The sequence below is a fragment of the Pelodiscus sinensis genome, chromosome 1 (assembly GCF_052426305.1).
Source record: "Pelodiscus sinensis isolate ZL-2025 chromosome 1, ASM5242630v1, whole genome shotgun sequence".
NCBI lineage: Eukaryota > Metazoa > Chordata > Testudines > Trionychidae > Pelodiscus > Pelodiscus sinensis.
In genome coordinates, this window is record NC_143052.1 from 135,237,383 (window position 1) to 135,258,900 (window position 21,518).

Consider the following 21,518-nt stretch of genomic DNA (forward strand, 5'->3'; position numbering starts at 1 on the left):
CAGACAAACTGTTATGCCCCAGCAAAAGGAACAGAGTTCCTCTCCCCACATCCAACTCCTTACTCCCTAGCAGTGGATGCAGTGCAGCACTGCAGTAACCAGTCCCAATTCAGAGCTACCCTGTATGATAAGGACTAGAAAAGAGTAGGTATTTTAGGGTAGAAATCTTACTCATTGATCTCCTTACAATTCTGCATTGCCAACCATTCTGCATTCCTGGAAAAATACACGTACAACATAAAATGAAACCCTTTATTGAACAAATGCCAGATGAAGATCACAAGAAATACAAAGCCAACATTGCAGGGACAAAATACAGGACTATGCAGCACTTTAAAGACTAACAAGATGGTTTATTAGGTGATGATATTAGAGGTGATAATTGGGAAAGCTATCTTTGTAATGGATAAGGTAAAGATGCTAATTATCTTACTCATTACAAAGATAGCTTTCCTAATTATCACCTCTAATATCATTAGCTCAGAGACACTAACCTCCCTCCTTATCCCCCCTCTGTTTTAAAATCCGATTTGTCTGTTTTATATGTGCTCACTTTTTTTGATTGTATCCCTTTGGTATATATGGTCATGCCAATTTTCTTCCATAATTTGATCTGAGGAAGTGGGTCTGGCCCACGAAAGCTCTTCACCTAATAAACCATCTTGTTAGACTTTAAAGTGCTGCATAGTCCTGTCCTTTGTTTCAGCAAGACGAGACTAACACGGCTACATCTCTATTACTATTTAAGACAGTATTACAGGAGTCCCTCAACTCTGCCGACAGCTGGCCTGATCACTAGCAACAGCCACCATCATGTGTCGCACTTCCTGGCTCCATCTCTCAGGATTTCCTAAAGAAATACAAAATACTGTCAAGGATCTGCCACTTGAGGGACAGAAACCATTCACAGAGAGCACCGGGATCTCGTTGCATACCCTCAGAGAGTCCTGTGCTACCTTAAAAACCACAGGTTTATATGTCCTGCAATGCAAAAAACCAACCAACCAAACAACCTGGGCTGCTTCTATGTGCAATGTGTCTGTCTGGCACTGTATTTATAGCTTCAGCTTGCATATGATCAATGCCACAGACAGAAACAACCATGACAGCAACAGACACATGATCAGCCTCTGGAGTCCAAGCTGTCTACACTGGTCAAGAGTTCAACATCGCTCCCTTTTCCACAATGCCAACCAAGGCAAAGCCTCTTCACAACTTGCCTGTTACTGTAGTATGCTATCTGGCAAAACAACATATCAGACAACTGTCTACTAGAAATAGGCCACAAAGGTTACTCTATCACATTTATTTCACACACCCCTGTCCACCCACCTTCCCCCATCCCACTTCAGGGACCTTTCGCACAAGATCCTGTTACAACAAGAAATAGATCATCTATTGCACGTAGGAGCCATAGAAAAAGTACCATATGCTCCCCAGGGAAAGAGGTGTTATTCCTGCTACTTTCTGACACAAAAAAGGGTGGGGAATGGAGATCTGTCCTGGACCTTTGGCAGCCCAACAAGTTCTTATGAAAACAATACTTCAAAATGTTAACCCTGGCAATGAGCCTTCTGGCATTACAACAGGAAATTGGCTATTGTTCATCAACCATCACGGTGCATGTTTCCACGTTGCAATCCATCCTGCACACAGGCTATTCCTCCCTTTCATCCTGCCAAAGCAACACTATAAACACTGTGTATTGCCTTTCAGCCTAGCTGAAGTACCAGGAGTACTCTTAATGGTCCTCATAATCATTGCTACTCACCCCCTCAAGTCAGGGCTTATGTTGTTCTCATACCCGGGAATATGAATGGCAGACCCACACTATTCAATATTTCAAAAAGATAAGAATATCTTTAAGACCTCCCCTGGGATTTCAGATAAACAAAAATCACATCTGACCAAGACACAACTGACACTTATAGGCCTATCTTGACTGCTGGCAAGCACAAGGGAAACTATCTCAACACCATTTTTCCAACTTGTTTAAACTGACCATGCCCATCATCATCAGCCCCCGTGTCTCAGCCAGACATTGCCTATAGCTGCTCAGACATATGGCCACTACCATATTCCTAGTCCAACATGCCAGCATACATAGGCAATGCCTACAGGGATGGCTTCACACTTGTTACACACCCCACAAACAGTCCCTGCAAAAACATTCCTGGCATACCCCACAGGATCTAGCACTCTCTTCAACCTCAAAATGTAGGCTGGGGGGGGTCCATTCCAGCAGTCTTCCCCCTCGGTCATGCTTAGCATGGATGCCTCTCTCAAAGGTCGGGGAGCACAGATAGCCAACCATACAATCCCATGATGCTGAGCATCCTCCTCAGTCATCCGGTCCATGCTTATGCCACTTGCCACTGCCTGGTGAGTGGGGGCAGGGCACAGCTCACAGGAGGAGGGTACCCGGGGGAAGGGGGGGGGGGAATGGGGCTGTGGGCTACTAAAACTGACCCTGAGCCCATGGGGAAGCAGGTGGGGGATGGGATTGGGGGGCTGCTGGAACCTCATCTGGGTCTGTGGTTGGTTAACCACTGGTACCTCAAATTTAGTGGTGCCTACACAGCTGCATATGCCTAAGGATAGGCCTGAAATGTACAATCAGAAATGGCTTTCTTTCTGTGTCTGGTGTGTAACTCTGTGCCTGTCACCCTGCCTTGTACTCCAGGCCTCAGAAAACAGGGCCTAGCCAACCGTTCCATCAGGGCATGTCTAGCTGTAATTTCCACAATGCATGAGAAGGTTCATGGAGACACTCCCTTTGCACATCCAACGGTCAAAGAGTCTTAAAGAGAGTGAATAATATCCCCCCCCCTTGAAACAATTTACACTGATATGGGACCGTGACAGAGCATCTGCCCTGCACTGGACTTTTAAGGGCAAAATCCAGCCCTAAGCCATGGCAGTTATTGCTAATTAAGGCCCAGCTGGAGGGACCTGGCTGTCTGGGAAACAGGAGGCTTCCTGGAGGTAGCTCAGGGCTGGGGATGGAAGGCAGAGCAGGGGGAGCACCAGCAATGTCCACACCTCTGGCCTTTCTAAACAGCCTTCCAACTCCAGACACTTGCGGGGCAGCTACATGGGCCTGTGTCCTTACAGTCACCAAACACTGTGCCCTAGAACATCATTCCTCAGTGGATACACAGTTCAGGCACATCCTCCTCAAGCACACTCCAGTCATACCACAGATGCCTGTCTCCCCACCACCCTGTCCTGGGCCAGATCCTCTAGTCTCCCCCTGCCAAGGCACAGAGTTGGGGTTACTGCCCCCCTGCAGAGCACCACTGATGCTGAACCAGTTCAGCTCCAAGAGGGCTCAGCACCCAGGAAACCAACCCTCCCAAAGGGACCAAAATCCCAAATAAATCCATCTTCCTCTAGGTACAATTTTTACACAGAGATAGCTTATAAGCTATCCGCTCCCTTTACAAATGAAAGAGGGAGATGCACATTGGTAATAAACAAAAATATTTTTATTGAGTATAAAAAGTAGGATTTAAGCGGCTGCAAGTGAAAACAGTCAGGTCAAAGTACATTACCAAATTAAATTGACAAAATGTTAGCTAGTTCTAATCCACTATGAAACTTGTTGCATGCAAATTCTTATTGTAAACATACGTTCTTATCTCAGGTAAAAAGCTTCAAGTCAGAGTTCATCTTTACTCTGGCCTGGGTCTATGACTTCTTCAATGTTCTTTGTATCATTGAAGATACAAAGTAGTTTCAAAAGCCAGCTGAAAACAAAGGACTGATGTTTTCCCTTCACTTGAATGGACTTTTCCCCAGGGTGGGACCCCTTTGTTTAGCACCCCTCATACCCATGGAAAAATACCAGGTTCAAAATGGATTCCAGTACCAGATGGGTACTGGATGGGATTGGTCCTGCCTTGGGCAGGGGGCTGGACTTGATGACCTCCTGAGGTCTCTTCTATGAGTCTATGGCATGGTCTCATGTCCTTCTAGGACCAAACATAGTTTGGGTGTACAGAACAAACAAGACGCTTCACAGGTTGTTGGTTTGAATACCAGGTCATTAAGGCTATATCTAGACTGTATCCCTCTTTCGAGAGAGGGATTTAATTTAGACATATCAAAATTTCAAATGAAGCCAGGATTTGAATTTCCCATGCTTCATTTGCATAATCACGTCACAGCGGTTTTTTTGAAAAATGCTATTTCGAAAGTGAAACCGTGGTCTAGACAGGGGTCTTTCGAAAAGAAAAGCCTTTTTCGAAAGATCCTGTACTCCTCAAAAAATGAGGGCTGTAGTGTAGACACAGCCTTAGATCCAGAGCATCAGCAGAGAGCGGCAGAAGAGGCCACCAGAGGGGTTTACTAGGAAGTATAGTGGTGCTGAAGATGACCAGGAGCACCCAGGACTAAATTTCCCTTTTGTGTGTTCATTGTCATCTTGAGAGGAATGTGTGTGTTCACTTGGGGTCGGGGAGGAGAGAAGAGTTAGAACAGGTGCTGGGGGTGGAAGGGACTTTCCCTGCTGTGTTCCTGTGTTCCCTTGACCAGAGCTGTCTGCACAGCAGATGCCATCTTGGCCATGAAGGCGCTGAAGTTACAATATGTTAGTTGGCACCAAGACAGTTGGACCTGAGCACAGACCCTCATCCCAGGCATTGCAAACAATTGGCACAACTAATGCTGGTGAAATGTCTGGCTCTGCGTTGACTCCAGATGCCATGCAGGCTTTGCAGGCTTAAGGCAACCCAAGGTCTGGCTTGCTACAATGCTTTTCTTTTGCCTTGTGATGATAGGGGTTCTACAGTGGAGAAGGTTGTGTTCTTTTTGGCCCACCTAACCACAGGCCTCTCTACTGAGCCTGTCAACAAGGGGACAAGGCAAAGCTGCTTGTGGTGTTAACTCTCTAGGGCACTAGGAAATAGACTGGGATTGTATCATTTCACAGAGCCCACTGTCTGCAGGGAAGAACTCCCAGCTGCTCCAGAGGGCCCCCAAGAATGTCTAGGTGAAGGGCTAGATGCCCAGTAGGGGAAGAGTTCCATATCTGTATCTCCCTGTGCCATCCAGTCCCCCAGCCAAAACTGCATGTCAGAACTGCCTTCTCTGCTCCAGGGAGGCGCTTCCACCGGAGGCAATACAATGAGCAATCCATTTCCCACCAGAACAAAGGGATACAAGTGACAGGTGAGGAGCACCAGGCCCGGGTCACTGAGCAGCAATGTTCAGGCTGTTGATCCAGGAAAAGCCAGTTTGGTCAAATGTCTCTGGAGGGATTTTGGAGGGGAACACCACATATTGATTGGTGGACAGAGTGCAGAAGGCAGTCATTGGCTAAGGCATACTCTGTATGGTACACCCCCCTTGCTGCTGAGGCGTATAATCATGGGAAGGAGACCGAGGAAAAGAAGGGGGGGAGGCAAAGCCCCTCCCCTCACTTTGCTCAGGGAGCTTCCAAAGAGAATTATTCAGCAGCAGCAGCAGAGACCTGGGAAGAAGAGGAATATTTCAGCCTCTACTGTCCACATGCTACAAGTCTTCCGGGAAGGATGTGGACAGCCATCACGCTAAGCTGCTTGCTGCACTTCACGGCCACATCACCCATACTGTGAGTGATACCCAAACTCCATTTTAACCCAGTCATCAGGGGAACAACTTAAATAGAGGGACCATTTTCCCAGCTAGCCTTCTATCCCATCTCCTGCCACAGCCAATCAGATCAATGGGCTGTTATGTCTAGGATGGCAGCTCCTGAGCTAGATCAGATCTTTTATCCTTCAGGCCATATAGCCTGTCCCCTGTACTTCCAGAGCAGACCACTGGCCAAAGGTGTCTGTCATCCTCACCTTGCTGCACTAGGGCAGATTACTTAGCTATCTAGACTGCAGCCATAGGAGGCTACGGGTAGCTGGAGGGTGGGAACACTAAGGCGGGAGAGGAGTTGTTTGGGGGAGTCCAAGAAGAAGAACACAGGAATGATAAGAAGCTGAACATAAAAATATCTCCAGCCTGAGCTAGCAGAAGACATTTCCTATGAGTGAGTGGTCAACTAATCCCCTTTGTGGGATCCCCATTGCTTTTGACATTTAAATTGTGTCTAAGAACAGCTTAGAAACAGCCTATCCCTCCCAGGCCTGCTGGGCAGTGTGTGTGTGTAGTGATGCCTGCATTTGTCACTGACTACTCACTCTGATTCACCTGTTTCCTCCTTGCTGCAGACATTACATGGTGGTGATCCCTGCAGACCTCCACTACCCATCATCCCAGGCTGCCTGCGTGCATGTCACTTATAATGCAGGGAAGCTCTTTGTGACCCTGCTGCTGGAGCGCTCTGGGGGACAGGATGTCTTGTTGCGAAAAGAGATCATGAAGAAAAAGATCTTTGAGTGCAGAAAGTTCCAGGTGAGCGTCCACCTGCCAACCCTTTTGCTCCTCCTCCAATATTCCCCTCTCTTCAAGGGCCATAGCATAGGGGCAGGTGGCTTGGCAACCCCTTGTGGCTGTACCCTGTGGATAGCCAGTGAGGAGGCCAGGAAGTGCCAAGTACAATGGTGCTTGGTTGTATGATGTAGGCACTAGTCCTGTGAGGGGCTGGACTGAGGCCCAGTAATCCAGTTCACACAGAGGCTGCCTGAGGGGAATGTGTGTGTATGTAATTTATAAGCTGCATTGGAATGGCTGATTCCCAGAAGAAGGGAATCTTTGTAGAGAGCTGGGGTGAAGGGGTTTGCCTAGGTTGTAACCCTTGAGTATAAGAGAGCTATTACGTAGCTGTGTTTTCTTTACTGAGGCTGCTGGACACAGGTAGACCCTGTGGCTTTCTCTGGTTCTCTCATTGACTAACAGGACCTGGGCTGCCTACTGCCACCACTCTAAAGACTAGCACCATGGAAGTGGTTGCTGAGTACACTGCTGCCCTCTCTCCTTATGCTTCTTTGCTAACTTTTTCTCCCTTTCTGTCCTCTTGGAGCCTTTGCCTACCCTCCCCCCCAAGCTATATGGGCTCAGAGGCATCACTAGTCTCCTTTCCCCTGCTATTGCAGCCTCCTCACTTTCAAGGAAATGGGCAAAGACCATACCAAGTGGGTTCTCAGCTGAATCTGGATCTGAGGATCTGAGGACAGGAGATTTTTCAGTTACAGGCAGTCCCCGACGTACGCAGATCCGACTTATGTCGGATCCGCACTTACGAACGGGGCTTTTCTCGCCCCGGAGCTCGCGGGCGACAGGACCACCCAGAGCGCAGCGGTCCCGCCACCGCGTCCTCTGGGGCGAGAAAAGCTGCTCCGGGTCTCCCTGGTGTGCTGGCGGGGACTCCCCAGCACAGCAGGGAGACCCGAGCAAAAGCCGCACAGGCGGCGGGACCCCGCTGCCCGTGCGGCTTTGCTCCTTTGCCCCGGAGCAAAGCCGCAGAGGCGGCGGGGTCCCCCGCCTCTGCGGCTTTGCTCGGGTCTCCCTGCTGTGCTGGGGGGGAGTCCCCCAGCACAGCAGGGAGACAGGAGCAAAGCCGCAGAGGCGGCGGGACCTCTGCGCCTCCGCGGCTTTGCTCGGGTCTCCCTGCTGTGCTGGGGGGGAGTCCCCCAGCACAGCAGGGAGACAGGAGCAAAGCCGCAGAGGCGGCGGGACCTCTGCACCTCCGCGGCTTTGCTCGGGTCTCCCTGGTCTGCTGGGGGGGAGGGGGCGCAGCTAGTGCGCCCCCCCACCCCCAGCAAACCAGGCTTTTGTTGCAGGACACCTGGGGTAGAGCAGCTGGGGTGCTGCCGGGTTGGTCCTGCAGGGACCAACCCGGCAGCGCCCCAGCTGTTCTGTCCCAGGAGTCCAGATTCAGCCGCTGTTGAAACTGATCAGTGGCTGATTCCAGGAAGCCGGGGGCAGAGCAACTCTGCCTAGGGCTTCCTGTAGTCAGCCGCTGATCAGTTTCAGCAGCGGCTGAATCTGGAGCCAGTTCCGACTTACATACAAATTTAACTTAAGAACAAACCTATAGTCCCTATCTTGTACGTAACCCGGGGACTGCCTGTACTTGCCTCGGGGTGAGGGAAGGTTTAGCTATTCCCTCCCTCTTCTTCTCCCCCTCCCCCTCTTCTGACCAGGACTCCAGAGATTTAACCTGGCAATGGCTCCCTCTCTCCGTGTCCTCATATTCAGGTTGTGCTTCCAGCTAACAGCACAGAGGAAGTTGTTAGCATCAAACTGTTCATCACTGGCCGTAGGATTGATATTCATGAGGAAAAGAAGGTCCTGATCCGCAGAGTCAACAGTGGCACCTTCATCCAGACAGACAAGCCCATTTACAAACCAGGACAGACAGGTGAGAGCTCCAGCCAGGAGCAGACAGTGCCCATATTTGTGTATGTCCATTGACATACACCTTCCCCTGCACACAGCCTGGGCAGATCTTCTTGAACAGGGTGTCTGGGGGGTTTCCCAATACTGTTGCACCCTTTTCGGTTCTTATTTGCCCCCTTTGTTTATCTAGTCTTTAGGTGCTTATAGACTTGGCTTTTCCTTGATATATTTTTTACCCAGTGCCTTTTCTTATCCCTCCCTCCCTTCCTCCCTCCCTCCCAATTTTCCCTTCTTCCACTGCCCCCCCCCCATCTCCCCTATTTATTTTGGTCCTAGACATCCAACACTCTGGTCATCTGAAGAAATGGGCTGTGCATACGAAAGCTCATGATACCTTCTACATGTTTTGTTAGTCTATAAAATGCTACCAGACCATTTGTTGTTTTTTCAGTTTACCTGAGGGCCATATCAGCCTTCAGCAGAAACTCGAAATGCATCTAAGTTGTCAGGCTGAATTGGACAGCCACATAAGGGTATGACATTCCAGGGTGCAATCCATTACAGAGAGACTATGGCCTGCAGCCTGGGGTGCCTCACAAGTAGTTAGTTTTCAAATGATACTTCAGAAGGCATATTTTGTACAAAGATTATTAGAGTGGCGCACGAGGGCTACGTCTACACTGGCCCCTTCTCCGGAAGAGGCATGCTAATTTCGAATTTTGGAATAGGGAAATCCACGGGGGGATTTAAATATCCCCCGCGGGATTTAAATAAAGATGGCCGCCGCTTTTTTCCCGGCCTGGGGAAAAGCCGGAAAAGAGCGTCTAGACTGGCGCGATCCTCCGGAATAAAGCCCTTTTCCGGAGGATCTCTTATTCCTACTTTCAAGGGCTTTATTCCGGAGGATCGCACCAGTCTAGACGCTCTTTTCCGGCTTTTCCTCAGGCCGGGAAAAAAGCGGCGGCCATCTTTATTTAAATCCCGCGGGGGATATTTAAATCCCCCCGTGGATTTCCCTATTCCCAAATTTGAAATTAGCATGCCTCTTCCAGAGAAGGGGCCAGTGTAGATGTAGCCAGGTTGTGTTACAGCAATGCATTCAGCCACAAAGCCCCTTTCTATTGGTCCAGGAACACCAGAGCACAATGTGTTCTAGGCCTTTTTCCAGCCTGAGCCTATTCCCAATGTAGTGCCCCCTCTCCACCTGGTTACCTTCTTTAAAGCCAATCTCCTTACAGGTTTTGATGGATAGGTCTGGGTTCTTCTAGATCCCGCCACCCACTCAACTTTATTTTTTCTGATGGATTTATTTGGCGGTGCCTCCACCCCCCTCACTCCTTCCTGGCAGGGTCACCAGGGCAGCTTGGGAGGAAAATTCTAGCCCTGGGTAATCCCCAAGTATTTGCCAGATAGTTGGAGACTCCCAGAAAATAGAACAAGCACATACACTATAAAAAACACAATTATATTAAACAGGAGACAAATAGAACAGAACAAGGCAAAACACTATTTTTAGGGTCACCGGTGCCCAGCAACTGTAAGATCAGTGCCCCGTTGGTACACGTACTTTGTTGGGGCCCTTGATGACTGTTGACCACAAAATCCTTCTCTGCAGTGGTTTAGCAGTGGGGCTGACTAGGTCCAGTACAGCCCAAAGGACTCTCACATGGGAGAAGGCAGCAAATCCCTCCACAGGTTTAATATGCTTCAGGTAATAAAATCCCCAAACAAATTTCCTGCCTAACTAAAAATTGGTGCACTCACACACTCCATGAATGAGCCTCTGGTTGAGAGATGACTCAGTCACTGCAGAGGGGCTGCTCTCTTCTCAGGGATCCTCTTCAGCCAGGAATCAGGCTGCTTCGGTCCCAGAATTTCCCCTCACCGCGAAGGGGTGCCGGGCTCAAGGTGCAGGCCACACAACAGCACCAAAATTCAAACTATAACCTCCTAGCCCAGCATTCAGACCCACACAGCAGGCAGCAGCCCTGAACTCGCAGTTGGAGCCGAGCTGACCATGCGGTGACTGGTCTCACCCCGGGAGCTGGAGAGCCAACTCAGCCTGGCTGGGGAAGCCTCCCAGCAAACTCCACAAACTGGGACTCAACAGTGGAGACATAAAACCCAGCTGAGGGATCCTGCCTTCAGGTCCCTAGAGGCTAGTTCTCAGGGGGAACCCTGCATGCAGGCCTGGGGCTTACTAGCTCCCACACAGCCAGTCCTCCCCTTGCCCTGCTGGCTCCAGACTCCCCCCAACAATTGTCTCTCTTTCCCCCTGGGAGGGGCATCTCACTTCCTATGGGTTGCCGGGCAGACTCTGGCCCTGGTAGGGAGGGGGAGCCAAGGCAAACTCAGAGTGCCTCTCCCTGAGCTGCCAGCAGACAAGGCCCCGGGAATCCAAGTAATCTCCTTGGGGGTTACACCAATGTGCCACTATACCACTAGCCATGGCAACTTTACCCCACCCAGGAATTCCCCCAGCATCATGTGCTATGTACAGCCCAGCTTATGTGTGAACTTCACTGGCAGGGCTGTGTGGGGATCCCAGGGCTGGAATAGCAGGGGACTGCAGGGCAGGACTGCGGGGCACTGGCAGGGCTGTGTGGGGATCCCAGGGCTGGAATAGCAGGGGGCTGCAGGGCAGGACTGAGGGGCACTGGCAGGGCTGTGAGGGGAGCCCAGGGCTGGAATAGCAGGGGGCTGCAGGGCAGGGCTGTGTGGGGATCCCAGGGCTGGAATAGCAGGGGGCTGCAGGGCAGGGCTGAGGGGCACTGGCAGGGCTGTGAGGGGAGCCCAGGGCTGGAATAGCAGGGGGCTGCAGGGCAGGACTGAGGGGCACTGGCAGGGCTGTGAGGGGAGCCCAGGGCTGGAATAGCAGGGGACTACAGGGCAGGACTGAGGGGCACTGGCAGGGCTGTGTGGGGATCCCAGGGCTGGAATAGCAGGGGGCTGCAGGGCAGGACTGAGGGGCACTGGCAGGGCTGTGAGGGGAACCCAGGGCTGGAATAGCAGGTAAGCTACAGGGCAAAACTGAGATAAATAACTGATAGTTCTTCATCTTCTATATTTTTTTCCATTTTCTTTCCCCCTCTCAGTGAAATTTAGAATTGTGACCCTGAATGAGGATTTCATTCCACTCAATGACACGGTAAGACCATGTATGACAGGATGTGAAGGAGTCTCCCCTGTTCTATATCCCTTCTGCCTTAGTCTTCCACTATCCTTGTCCAAGTTTTGACTCTTCTTTAGGTCCCAAATACATACACGGGCCTTGTTTGTGAAGTGTCTGAAGAAAAGTAACATCCAGAATAATAATTCATAATCCACTGTTAAAGATAGATGGGAATGGTATCCAATTGCTGAGCATAGAGTCAATTACTGAGCATGGTGTCAGCATGATGGCTGACCAACACAGAAATGTAAATTCTGATTCCTTATTGAATGTCTGTTTATTCCTTCCACTGGCTGTGTGGGTGCAGTCTCCACTCCAAGGATGGCATAGGAGCACTTATTTGTTAGGCTCTTTTGGAGGTACTGTTAGGAGTTGATTGTTTTGTAGTGAGAGCTCCCTCCAGCTCGTATTTACCTGGGACTCTTCTAAAGAACGGACATTCCATAGCAGAGTCTGAGCTAGTGTCAAACACCCACAGGTAGGGAATATTGTAGGATAATCTGTTTGCAAACATGCCATGATTATCAACCCAGCTCTTACACTCCAGGCCTCATTGCAATGGTCTGTGCCAATGCCTCCACTTCCTGATGACCCATACACAATTAGTATTGTTTGTCCCTGAGCAGAGCTCCCAGGTCATTGATCAAACTGCTCTCCTTGAGAAACTTTGTGTTCCTAATGTATTGTTTACACTGCTGAGTGTTTTCTTATCTCTTCTAATGTAGCTCTTTTTCCTTCCCTCCCCCAGTACCCACTGGTGTTCCTTCAGGTGAGTGCCACGCACACACACAAAAGGTATTTTGGTGCAGGTTGAACTAATCTGTCTGCATTCTTGACTATGTAGATGCCACACATCTATGTTTTGAATTTTAGAAGTTAATGGGTTGTAGAATGTATATGTCTTCAGGGCTTCCTTCTGTATTCTTGAGACTTTGAACCAAGTTCTGCTTTGTTACACCAGTACAAATTGGAGTTTATTGAGATTTACAGCAGCATGACTAGGAACTGACTTTGGAGCCTTATGATTACAATTTAGAAAGGGATGTCTTCTATAGAGAAGTTTTCATCACAGGTCTTAGAAGCTACAACTATGTAGTCTTCAGGATTTCTAGAATATCTAAGCCATATGTCTATCTAAACCAAGAGACAATTGATTCTAGAAGCTTTAGAACTTGGATTCCACAGTCAAAGGCCTATTTAGAACTGTGACGGACACTCCCCTCCTCCATGCTGTATAAAATGGACTTGTAGACACAGATATGCCTGACTCAAAGGTGCTGTGGACAAATAATCTTGCGTAACCTATCAGTCTTCATGTCATAATCCACTGGATCTGTATATCTTATTTTGATGTATGTATCATTCTTGTGTGGAAAGTTAGATATATGAAGTATAGAATGCTTTATGGTTTTAAATGTGCAATGGAAAGCCACCAAGGATGTTACCCTCATGGTATGTCTAGACTACGTGGCTCCGTTGACGGAGCCATGTAGATGAGGTTTCTAGACATAGAGAAATGAAGCAGTGATTTAAATAATGGTTGCTTCATTTACATCAAAATGGCTGCCATGCCGTGCTGATCAGCTGTTTGGCGGCACAGCGCGGTAGTCTGGTCGCTCTGCGGTCGACAAGGGAAGCCCTTGTCATGGAATGAGGTTTACCGGGGCGGTTGACAAGGGCTTCCCTTGTCGACCGCGGAGCATCCAGATTACCACGCTGTGCTGCCAAACAGCTGATCGGCACAGTGCGGCAGCCATTTTGATGTAAACGAAGCGGCGATTATTTAAATCACCACTTCATTTCCCTTTTTCAAGTACACTAATCTACATGGCTCCGTCGATGGAGCCATGTAGTCTAGACGTACTGTAAATGTCCAGATGACAACTGTAAATATCTGCTTTTGTCCTTTAAGTCTTAGCAGTGGTTGATCTTAGGAAGTCATATATCCACCCCAACTGGTAGGGACGGACCAAGTAATTGTCCATGGAAAAGTGGTATGTATAAAACATAGGAAGCTAGGAGTTTCTTTGTCTTTGCCTGGCATGGCACACCCAGGGGGTTAACTAAAGACCCTAGGGAAAAGGACACTTCCCTGGTTTGAAGGTTTAGCTGGAACAAGAACAGGTTTAGGATGAGTTTGTAATAAGTTTGTACTAAGGTTTCAGTGTTAGAATTAGTTACGCATTTTCTGTTATTTTGAATTCATAATCTACTTTGCTCTGCCTGTTCTCACTTACGACCAGAGGCGGCCTGTGGCTATAGGCAGATTCAGCTGCCGCCTAGGGCACCGCCACCCGGGGTGCCCGCCGATGACGTCAGTCCATTGATGGCCCTGTAGGCGGGGGCGCCGATTGCACGCTCTGCCTGGGGTGCCAGCTGCCGCAGCCGGCCTCGGGCCACTCCTGCTTGCAACCACTTAAATCCTACTGCTTGGACTTAGTAAATAAAAGTGATTGTATTATCAAGCCCAGAGTAATTGTTCCCCCTTTCATTGTGAAGGAAGCTTACCTAAATAATTCCTTTGGGGTTGTGATCCCATTTTGGGAGTGGTATCCAAGAAGCTGGGCCCCAAACTGCATTTTCATTGGGCCTGAAGAGTTTCAGTGTCTGTCCTGCTCCTGGATGCGGGTCAGTGATCTCAAGTCAGTGCCTTGGCCGGGGCAGACCAGGGAGCTGGCCCAGCAGGACAGGGTGGTGAGAAGCCCCAGAGAGCAGGCAGGCAAGTGTCAGTGGCTTTGTCAGCACCCTGGGAAGTACTGCCAAGGGGTCTCCTGTGACTGCATCTGTCACAAGAACCTGTTAGATAATACGATCTAGAACCCTTGAAATAGCGAGATGGTATGGATTCTGGATCATTTAGATGCTGAAGCAATTAATTATGCCTCTCTGTTGTGGGTGCAGGACCCTAATAATAACCGGATAGGCCAGTGGCTGGATGTGACTCCACAGGAAGGCATTGCAGATCTATATTTCCAGTTAGCTGCTGAGCCCCCACTCGGGACGTACATCATCAGTGTGGCCAACGAGAAAGCACACAGCAGCTTTTCGGTGGAGGAGTATGGTATGACTGTGGAGAAAGACAGCTATAAGGCAGGGGGAATTCTGTCTGGGGAGCAAATCACATGTGGGGAGAGGAACTATATCTTGGTATGAGAAATCTGAAAAGCAAGGGCATCAAATCTGGTCTGATCGGAGAAGGAGTCCCTGGATATTGCTAAGGAAGGAGATGATTCTGTGACCTTCTGGCTCAGTGTGGACAAAGAGATCTATGTGTACATACCAGTTTGGTGAGGTACAGATTGTAGAGGCTATGACTGGACAATAGCAACACTGGATCTTTTTGTCACATCTGGCTAATCCCACAAAGCTGACTCTACCAAGGATAATAGGGGGTGATCTTCAAAAGAGCCCAAGTGCCAAGGGACTTTCAGTGGAATATATGTTCCCAAATCATGTGAGTGCATTGTTTACTTCCAGGGGCAAAGCTGAATTTGTATAATCCCTTTATTATTTATTTAAATTTATTTATTTAATTAATTAAATATTTTTACCCCGCCTTTCTATTTGAAATATTCAAGGTGGCTTTCTAAAAACTGCTGGTGAAAGAGTTCACAATTCAATATTTTCTGCCTGATCTCTTTATAGAGGTATAAGAAGAGCACATTGATAGCTATGGCAGCCTCTTTCTGTCTCCACTCATTGCAAAAAGCTGTCATAAGACAAGGGAAATTAACAGACAGCTCATTTTTAATTGGGGTCTGAAAGAGCCACAGATCCAGCACCAATACGGAGAATTAGCCTGGGGTGGAACTATACCTACATTTCATAAAAGAAAAAAATGCAACCCCCAACTCTGCCATGGTCCAGCCCTCTGAGCATTCTCTTGATGGCCTGTTCCTCACCAGATCATGACTTTTCCCTCCATTCTCTCTGGTTCTTTTCTTCTAGTGCTGCCTAAATTTGAAGTGTTTTTTGAGGGGCCGACTCAGATTTATGCTTTGGATAAAACCTTTCCACTCCGCGTATGTGGCAGGTGAGGTAACTGATTTGGGGTGAGGGAGCTGCTAATAAACTCCAGCCCAGAATGAGTACCCCTCCCCATCTATGAGAGGCACCCCAAAGGGATATGTTTTACTATGACTCAGTTATATTTGGTCAAATTCATTCCTGGTATTAATATAGCAAAATTATACTAATTAGTGTCTCCCATTGCTCTATCTCCTTTCACGCTAAAGGATCTCAGAGCTCTTGACAAAATGTATATGCAGGGCTCACATACTCACTGAAATGCAGCCATGTTTGGGGTGGAGCACAGTCTACACTATGCTCCCTTCCCTGTTGATCTAAGCTATGCAACTGCAGCAAATAGCATAGCTGAAACCAACATACTTACAATCGTGTCTTTCATGCAGTAAGGTCAGTGGGGGCTGTGCTCTCATTGCCCCTGGCTACTCTTATCCTCCTGGGGAAGTACCGGAGTCAATGGGAGAGTGCTCAGAGATTGATTGATCATATCTAAGCAGACATAATAAATCAACCTTTGGGGGATTGATTGCTGCAGTGTTGATCCACCGTGTAATGAAGACAAAAGCCCTAGCAAAAAAGATAATGCAAGGGAAAAGGAAGAGCCATTCCACCAGATGACACTGGAGGAGGGGATATTCTAGGGAGGCAGAATGAGATGACGCCAGATGGAATTTGGCTAGAATATGTGGATTACATCTTGATGAAGAGGAGCCCATCCTCTGCAGTATTTTGCTTCTAGTATCTCTTGAGGCTCAGGAATTGGATACAGGCCCAAAGAGCAGAGTATCTCTGCTGAATTCTCACAGCACTTCACTCCTTGCGGCACAGGAATCCCTAGAATTATGCATTCAGACACCTTAGTGATGGATGCAGGGTACAAGCTTACGCAGATAGAGAAATTCTGGGGCATTGACACAGAGGGAATATTCTGAGAAAATGAAATCGGCAGGCCCTAGGTTTTGCTTGGAGGTCTTCCATCTAAATACTGACCAGGCCAGCCCTGCTTAATGCCTGAGACTGGACAAGAGCATGGTTCTCATTGCTTGTACAGCTGCATCCACATTGATACACTTCAGACATTGTGGATCTCTATGAAATGAATCAGATGTGGTGATACACTAAAGGACACCCACCCAGAGAGATTCTCCTGTTCTGTGTGTGTATGTGAATGTGTGCATGTGTCCCTTTCCATGTTCCCTCCCCGGCACTTTCTCACACAGATACATCTATGGGAAAGGCGTGCAGGGGAAAATACAGGTGAGCCTGTGCCAGAAGACTTGGTGGTATTTCCACAGTGCCCAGCGACCTCCTCTCTGTCAAGATTACAACAACCAGGTGAGCCAGTAGCAAGGGCTGAGCCCCACAGAGTGAAAATCCTGCCCAGCATAGGTGGGCTAAGGGAAAAGGGATACAATGCAAGATGTGTTTTTAGGGCTGTTAAGTGATAATTGCATGATTAGTCATGATTTTTAAATTACATGATTAATTGTGCTTTAGAAAATAATAGAATACCATTTATATAAATATTTGTGGGTGTTTTCTACATTTTCAATATTGATTTCAATTACAACCTAGAATTCAAAGTGTACCATTTTTTATTACAAATACACTGTAAAAAGAAATGCTGTAAACAGAAATAAAAGAAGTAGTGTTTTTCAATTCACTTTATACAAGTACTGTAGTGCAATTGCTTTGTCATGAAAGTGTGATTTATAAATGTAGAAACAAAAGAGCTGCATTCAAAAATAAAACAGTGTAAAACTTGTTGCCTTCAAGTCTACTCAGTCCTACTTCTTGTTCATTTGTTTACATTTGCAGTAGGGAGATAATGCTGCCCACTTCTTATTTACAATGTCACCTGAAAGTGAAAACAGGCATTCACATGACACGTATGTCCCCCCAGGGTATGCATCCATACTGATGACAGGTTGTATTTGGTAACAATCCAAAGTAGTGCAGGCTGACACATGTTCAATTTCATTATCTGTGTTAAATGCCACCAGTAGAAGGTTGATTCTCTTTCTTTGGTGGTTTGGGTTCTGTAGTTTCAGAGTGTTGCTCTTTTAAGACTTTTGAAAGCATGTTCCACACTTTGCCCCACTCAGATTCTGGAAGGCCTTTCAGATTCCTAAACATTAGGTTGAATGCTGTAGCTGTTTTTAGAAACCTCAGATTGGTACCTTCTTTGTTCAAGTTACAGTGGGGGAAGTCTAGGTTGGATATTAGGAAGAGCTATTTCACTAGGGCTGAGTCTACACTGCATCCCTTTTCCGGAAAAGGGATGCAGATTAGACACATCGGAATAGCAAAATCCACGGGGGATTTAAATATCCCCCACGGCATTTGCATTTACATGGCTGCCACTTTTTTCCGGCTTGGGGATAAGCCGCAGAAAAGCGCCAGTCTAGATGTGATTCTCCGGAAAATAAGCCCTTTTCCGGAGGATCTCTTATTCCTACTTTCAAGTACTTGAATCAAGTACTTTCAAGTACTTAAATCCCCCACGGATTTTGCTATTCCGATGTGTCTAATCTGCATCCCTTTTCCGGAAAAGCATAGGAGGGTGGTGAAGCACTGGAATGGGTTGCCTAGCGAGGTGGTGTAATCTCCATCCCTAGAGGTTTTTAAGTCCCAGTTTGACAAAGCCCTGGCTGGGATGATTTAGTTGGCATTGGCCCTGTATTGGGCAGGAGGCTGGAATCAATGACCTCCTGGGGTCTCTTCCAGCCCTCGGAGTCTATGATTTGTGTTTTTTCAAAACCCCCATGAACGTGTTCTTAAAATAAACAACATAGCTGGGTCATCACCTGAGACTGCTATAACATGGAAAATATGGCAGAATGAGAGTAAAGAGCAGGAGACATACAATTCTCCCCCAAGAAATTCATTCACAAACATAATTAGCATATTTTATGAGTGTCCTCAGCATGGAAGCATGTCCTCTGAAATGGTGGCAAAAACAAGAAGTAGCATATGAAAGTTTAGCATATCTGGCACATAAATACCTTGCAAGGCCAGCTACAAAAATGCCATGCAAATGCCTGTTCTCACTTTTCAGTGACATTGTAAAGAAGAACAGCACAATATTATTTCGCATAAATGTAACCAAACTTGTTTGCCTTAGCAATTGGCTGAACAAAAGTAGGATTGAGTAGACTTGTGGATTCTAAGTTTTACACTGATTTGTTTTTGAGTGCAATTATATAACAAAAAAATCTACATTGCTAAATTTCACCTTCATGATAAAGAAATTGCACGACAATACTTTTATGAGATGAACTGAACATTATTATTTCTTTTGTTTATCATTTTAACAGTGCAAATATTCTTAATACAAATAAATATTTAAGCAGTAATGTGCAAGCTAAGGTAGTGAGTGGATTACACGAGTGGCCCTTCTTCATCTCAGTGGGCTTCAAGATTGTCTTCTGGGATATGATAGCTTTGCTAACTGCGTTTGCACACCTAGAATTTGAGGGCTGTGCCAGCTGAACCACAGCAGCACATAGACTGGATGCAGAGGGAGCACATGGTTCTCACAGTCAATGCAGTGTGCAATCAGCATACATCTCACTGCACATGCCCTTTCTTTGTGCTGTTACTTCAGTAATACCAGTAGGAAAAAATGACATGGATGGAAATCAGCAGAATCTGGCAATCCTACTTGTGAGCAATTGTAACAAAATGTCTCGTGAGTCACCTACAGAACCCTGATGGGCTGTATTGTCCCAGCGCCAATCATCTTGTGTTCTCTCTCTCTCTCTCTCTCCGAAAATAAGTGGCAGGAAGGCTGTTGCACAAGAAGGGGTTTTTGCACAAGAAGGAGCAGTGTAGACAGCTCCTTCTTGCGCAAAAGCCCATTGCACAAAAATGGTGGCTCATTAAGTATGCAAATGAAGCATGGCGATATTCATCGCCGCACCTCATTTGCATATGTTCTTGCGCAAGACTGGGCAGTGTAGATGTAGCCTTATTGTATAACTGCCGTTTTACTGCAATTAATTCCAATTAACTTTTGAAATCATGATTAAATGTTTTAATTAACTGTGTAAGCTAACTGATTCATTGCCAGCCCTACTTATTTGTGATTGATGTCACCCTTGCCTAAAACCTCTTTTTGTTCCATGGTCCCGAAACTTGCTGCCATTGACTCTATTGTTAATCATTTTGGCAGTTGTCCCTTATTTGATATTTCATCCCTTGCCTATTCTCTTTTCTAGCCCAGGCAGTTTTATGCAGTGTTTCCCAGTGAATCATTCCAGTTTTAAAGTAAAACATATTAACATGAGAAAGCCCTTTAAGTGGGCAACAGAGTAGCCTTTTCATCACAAAAAGGACAACCTCTGCACTGACCTCCCTTTCTACTCCAAAATTGCCAGCTGGCCAACCACTTCTCTCTCTCTTTGGTGCTGAGATCCAGATGTTGATGGCCCCATGTCTTGTGGTGTGGCAGTGCAGACAGGAGCCAAAGACTCAGCCCCATGTGCCTACAACAACCAAGTTTTAGTCTCCACAGACTCTGGGAAGGTGCTTCCCAGCTTGGATAACAGACACTTGCTAGTTCTGTGTTGTAGTGCCCTAAAAAGAGCAGTGGGGCTGCAGCCATGCTGCCGTGGTTACCATGCTAGCTTGAGCAGAGCTGGTACCTCTGTGTCCCCATGCTTGGAAGCATTGTCCCAGCCACAGTGTAGACACTCCCTTAACGTGCCTTGCAGCAGCAAGTGGGCTGAGCTCCCTAGGAGGAGGGGTTCTGTTTGACCAGAGGTAGCTCCGTCTCTCCTGCAGGGCTGCACTGTCCCAGCGCCAATCATTCTGTTCTCTCTCTCTCTCTCTCTCTTTTTCAGACTGATAAGATGGGTTGTTTCTCCACGTCTGTGAATCTTTCTGCCTTCAACCAGATCTCTGATTACCGCAACAACATCGATGCAGTGGCCACTCTGGTAGAGGATGGCACAGGTAACTTCAGAGTTGCCTCTGAAAGGAGTAAGAAAGTCACCTGAATAAAGATGCACTAGTATTATCAGGAACATCAAAGAGCCCTGTTCTTAATCCATTCAGAGCACTGACATACAGGCTCACAGGAAGCTCTGGGACTGGCCTTTCTTTGAGCCCATGGGGGTCCTGTGGGCCTGTCTCACTGGGTAGGCATTGGAACTATAAGCCCATAAAGCATATTGCTTTGTGGGTCCAAAGTGATGATGTGCTCTGGTCTCATAGTGCATCACCAGCAGCTCTCTCATAGCCATTCGTAGTTGGGAAGAAGAGACCAAATAGCCAGGTTCCCGAGATCACCATCTCCCTGAGGGTATAAAGTATCTGCAGCCTACTACACGTTTGTGTTGCCAGAGGGCCTACACTCTAGTGCAGGGGTGGGGAACCTCAGGCCCAGAGGTTGCATGAAGCTCCCAGTTTGACTGGTTCCAGCCCCTGGGTCCAACTCTCCCTCCCCTGCCCACTGCTTCTCCACTGCAGGGCTGGAGCACACAAAATCCACTAGGCTGGGCCCCCTAGGCTCTGGTGTGAGAGGGAAATGTGGGGAGTGTCTTTCTGCTTCTCAGTCAGGGCCACATCAGTGAGGGTTTGTTTTCTCACTTGTGTGTGGCCCCTGAGTGATTTTTCTGTGGGTTAATGGCCCCTGGCCCAAAAAGGGATCTCTAACGCTGTTCTAGTGGAATTGCCCTACAGATGGTTCTTGGTTCCCTGTCTCCCTCCCTCCCTCCTATCTCTTCCCCTCTCCCTTTCACTCAGAGGTGCAGGTCAATGCCTCCCGCAGCTTCTTCATCTCCCGGACAGCTGGGACAGTCACATTTGAGGAGGTTAACCCTTATTACTACACTGGAGAGATCTACGGTGGGAAGGTAATTCTTGTCTGTCCAGCGAAAACAGCAGAAATAATGTGTTCCCAGCTATGTCTCCTCACACTGCTCTGTCCTGAACAAAAGCTCTGGAATGCCATAGAGACCAAGTTATTCCCAACATTTGGTTGAGGTGGGGTGAAAACTGAGGCACAAGTCTGTGACATTAGAATAAAAAGCGCAAACTCTGT

General features: G+C 47.6%; 1 protein-coding gene across 3 annotated transcripts in view; it reads left to right on the top strand.

Annotated features, from left to right (window-relative positions):
* Positions 1-5,374: 5,374 nt before the first annotated feature.
* LOC102452987 (alpha-2-macroglobulin-like protein 1) overlaps positions 5,375-21,518 on the top strand; it is a 48,871-nt gene continuing 32,727 nt past the window's right edge. For 2 of the 3 annotated variants that reach the window (XM_089771760.1, XM_025183032.3), the window contains exons 1-10: positions 5,375-5,593; positions 6,204-6,387; positions 8,134-8,296; positions 11,370-11,422; positions 12,195-12,215; positions 14,348-14,507; positions 15,395-15,479; positions 16,693-16,807; positions 20,317-20,428; positions 21,221-21,330. In XM_089771760.1, the coding sequence (XP_089627886.1) occupies positions 5,535-5,593; positions 6,204-6,387; positions 8,134-8,296; positions 11,370-11,422; positions 12,195-12,215; positions 14,348-14,507; positions 15,395-15,479; positions 16,693-16,807; positions 20,317-20,428; positions 21,221-21,330 (1,062 nt within the window). In that variant the 5' untranslated portion in view covers positions 5,375-5,534. The remainder of the gene's footprint in view (positions 5,594-6,203; positions 6,388-8,133; positions 8,297-11,369; positions 11,423-12,194; positions 12,216-14,347; positions 14,508-15,394; positions 15,480-16,692; positions 16,808-20,316; positions 20,429-21,220; positions 21,331-21,518) is intronic. The other variant, XM_025183031.3, reaches the window with a different exon arrangement.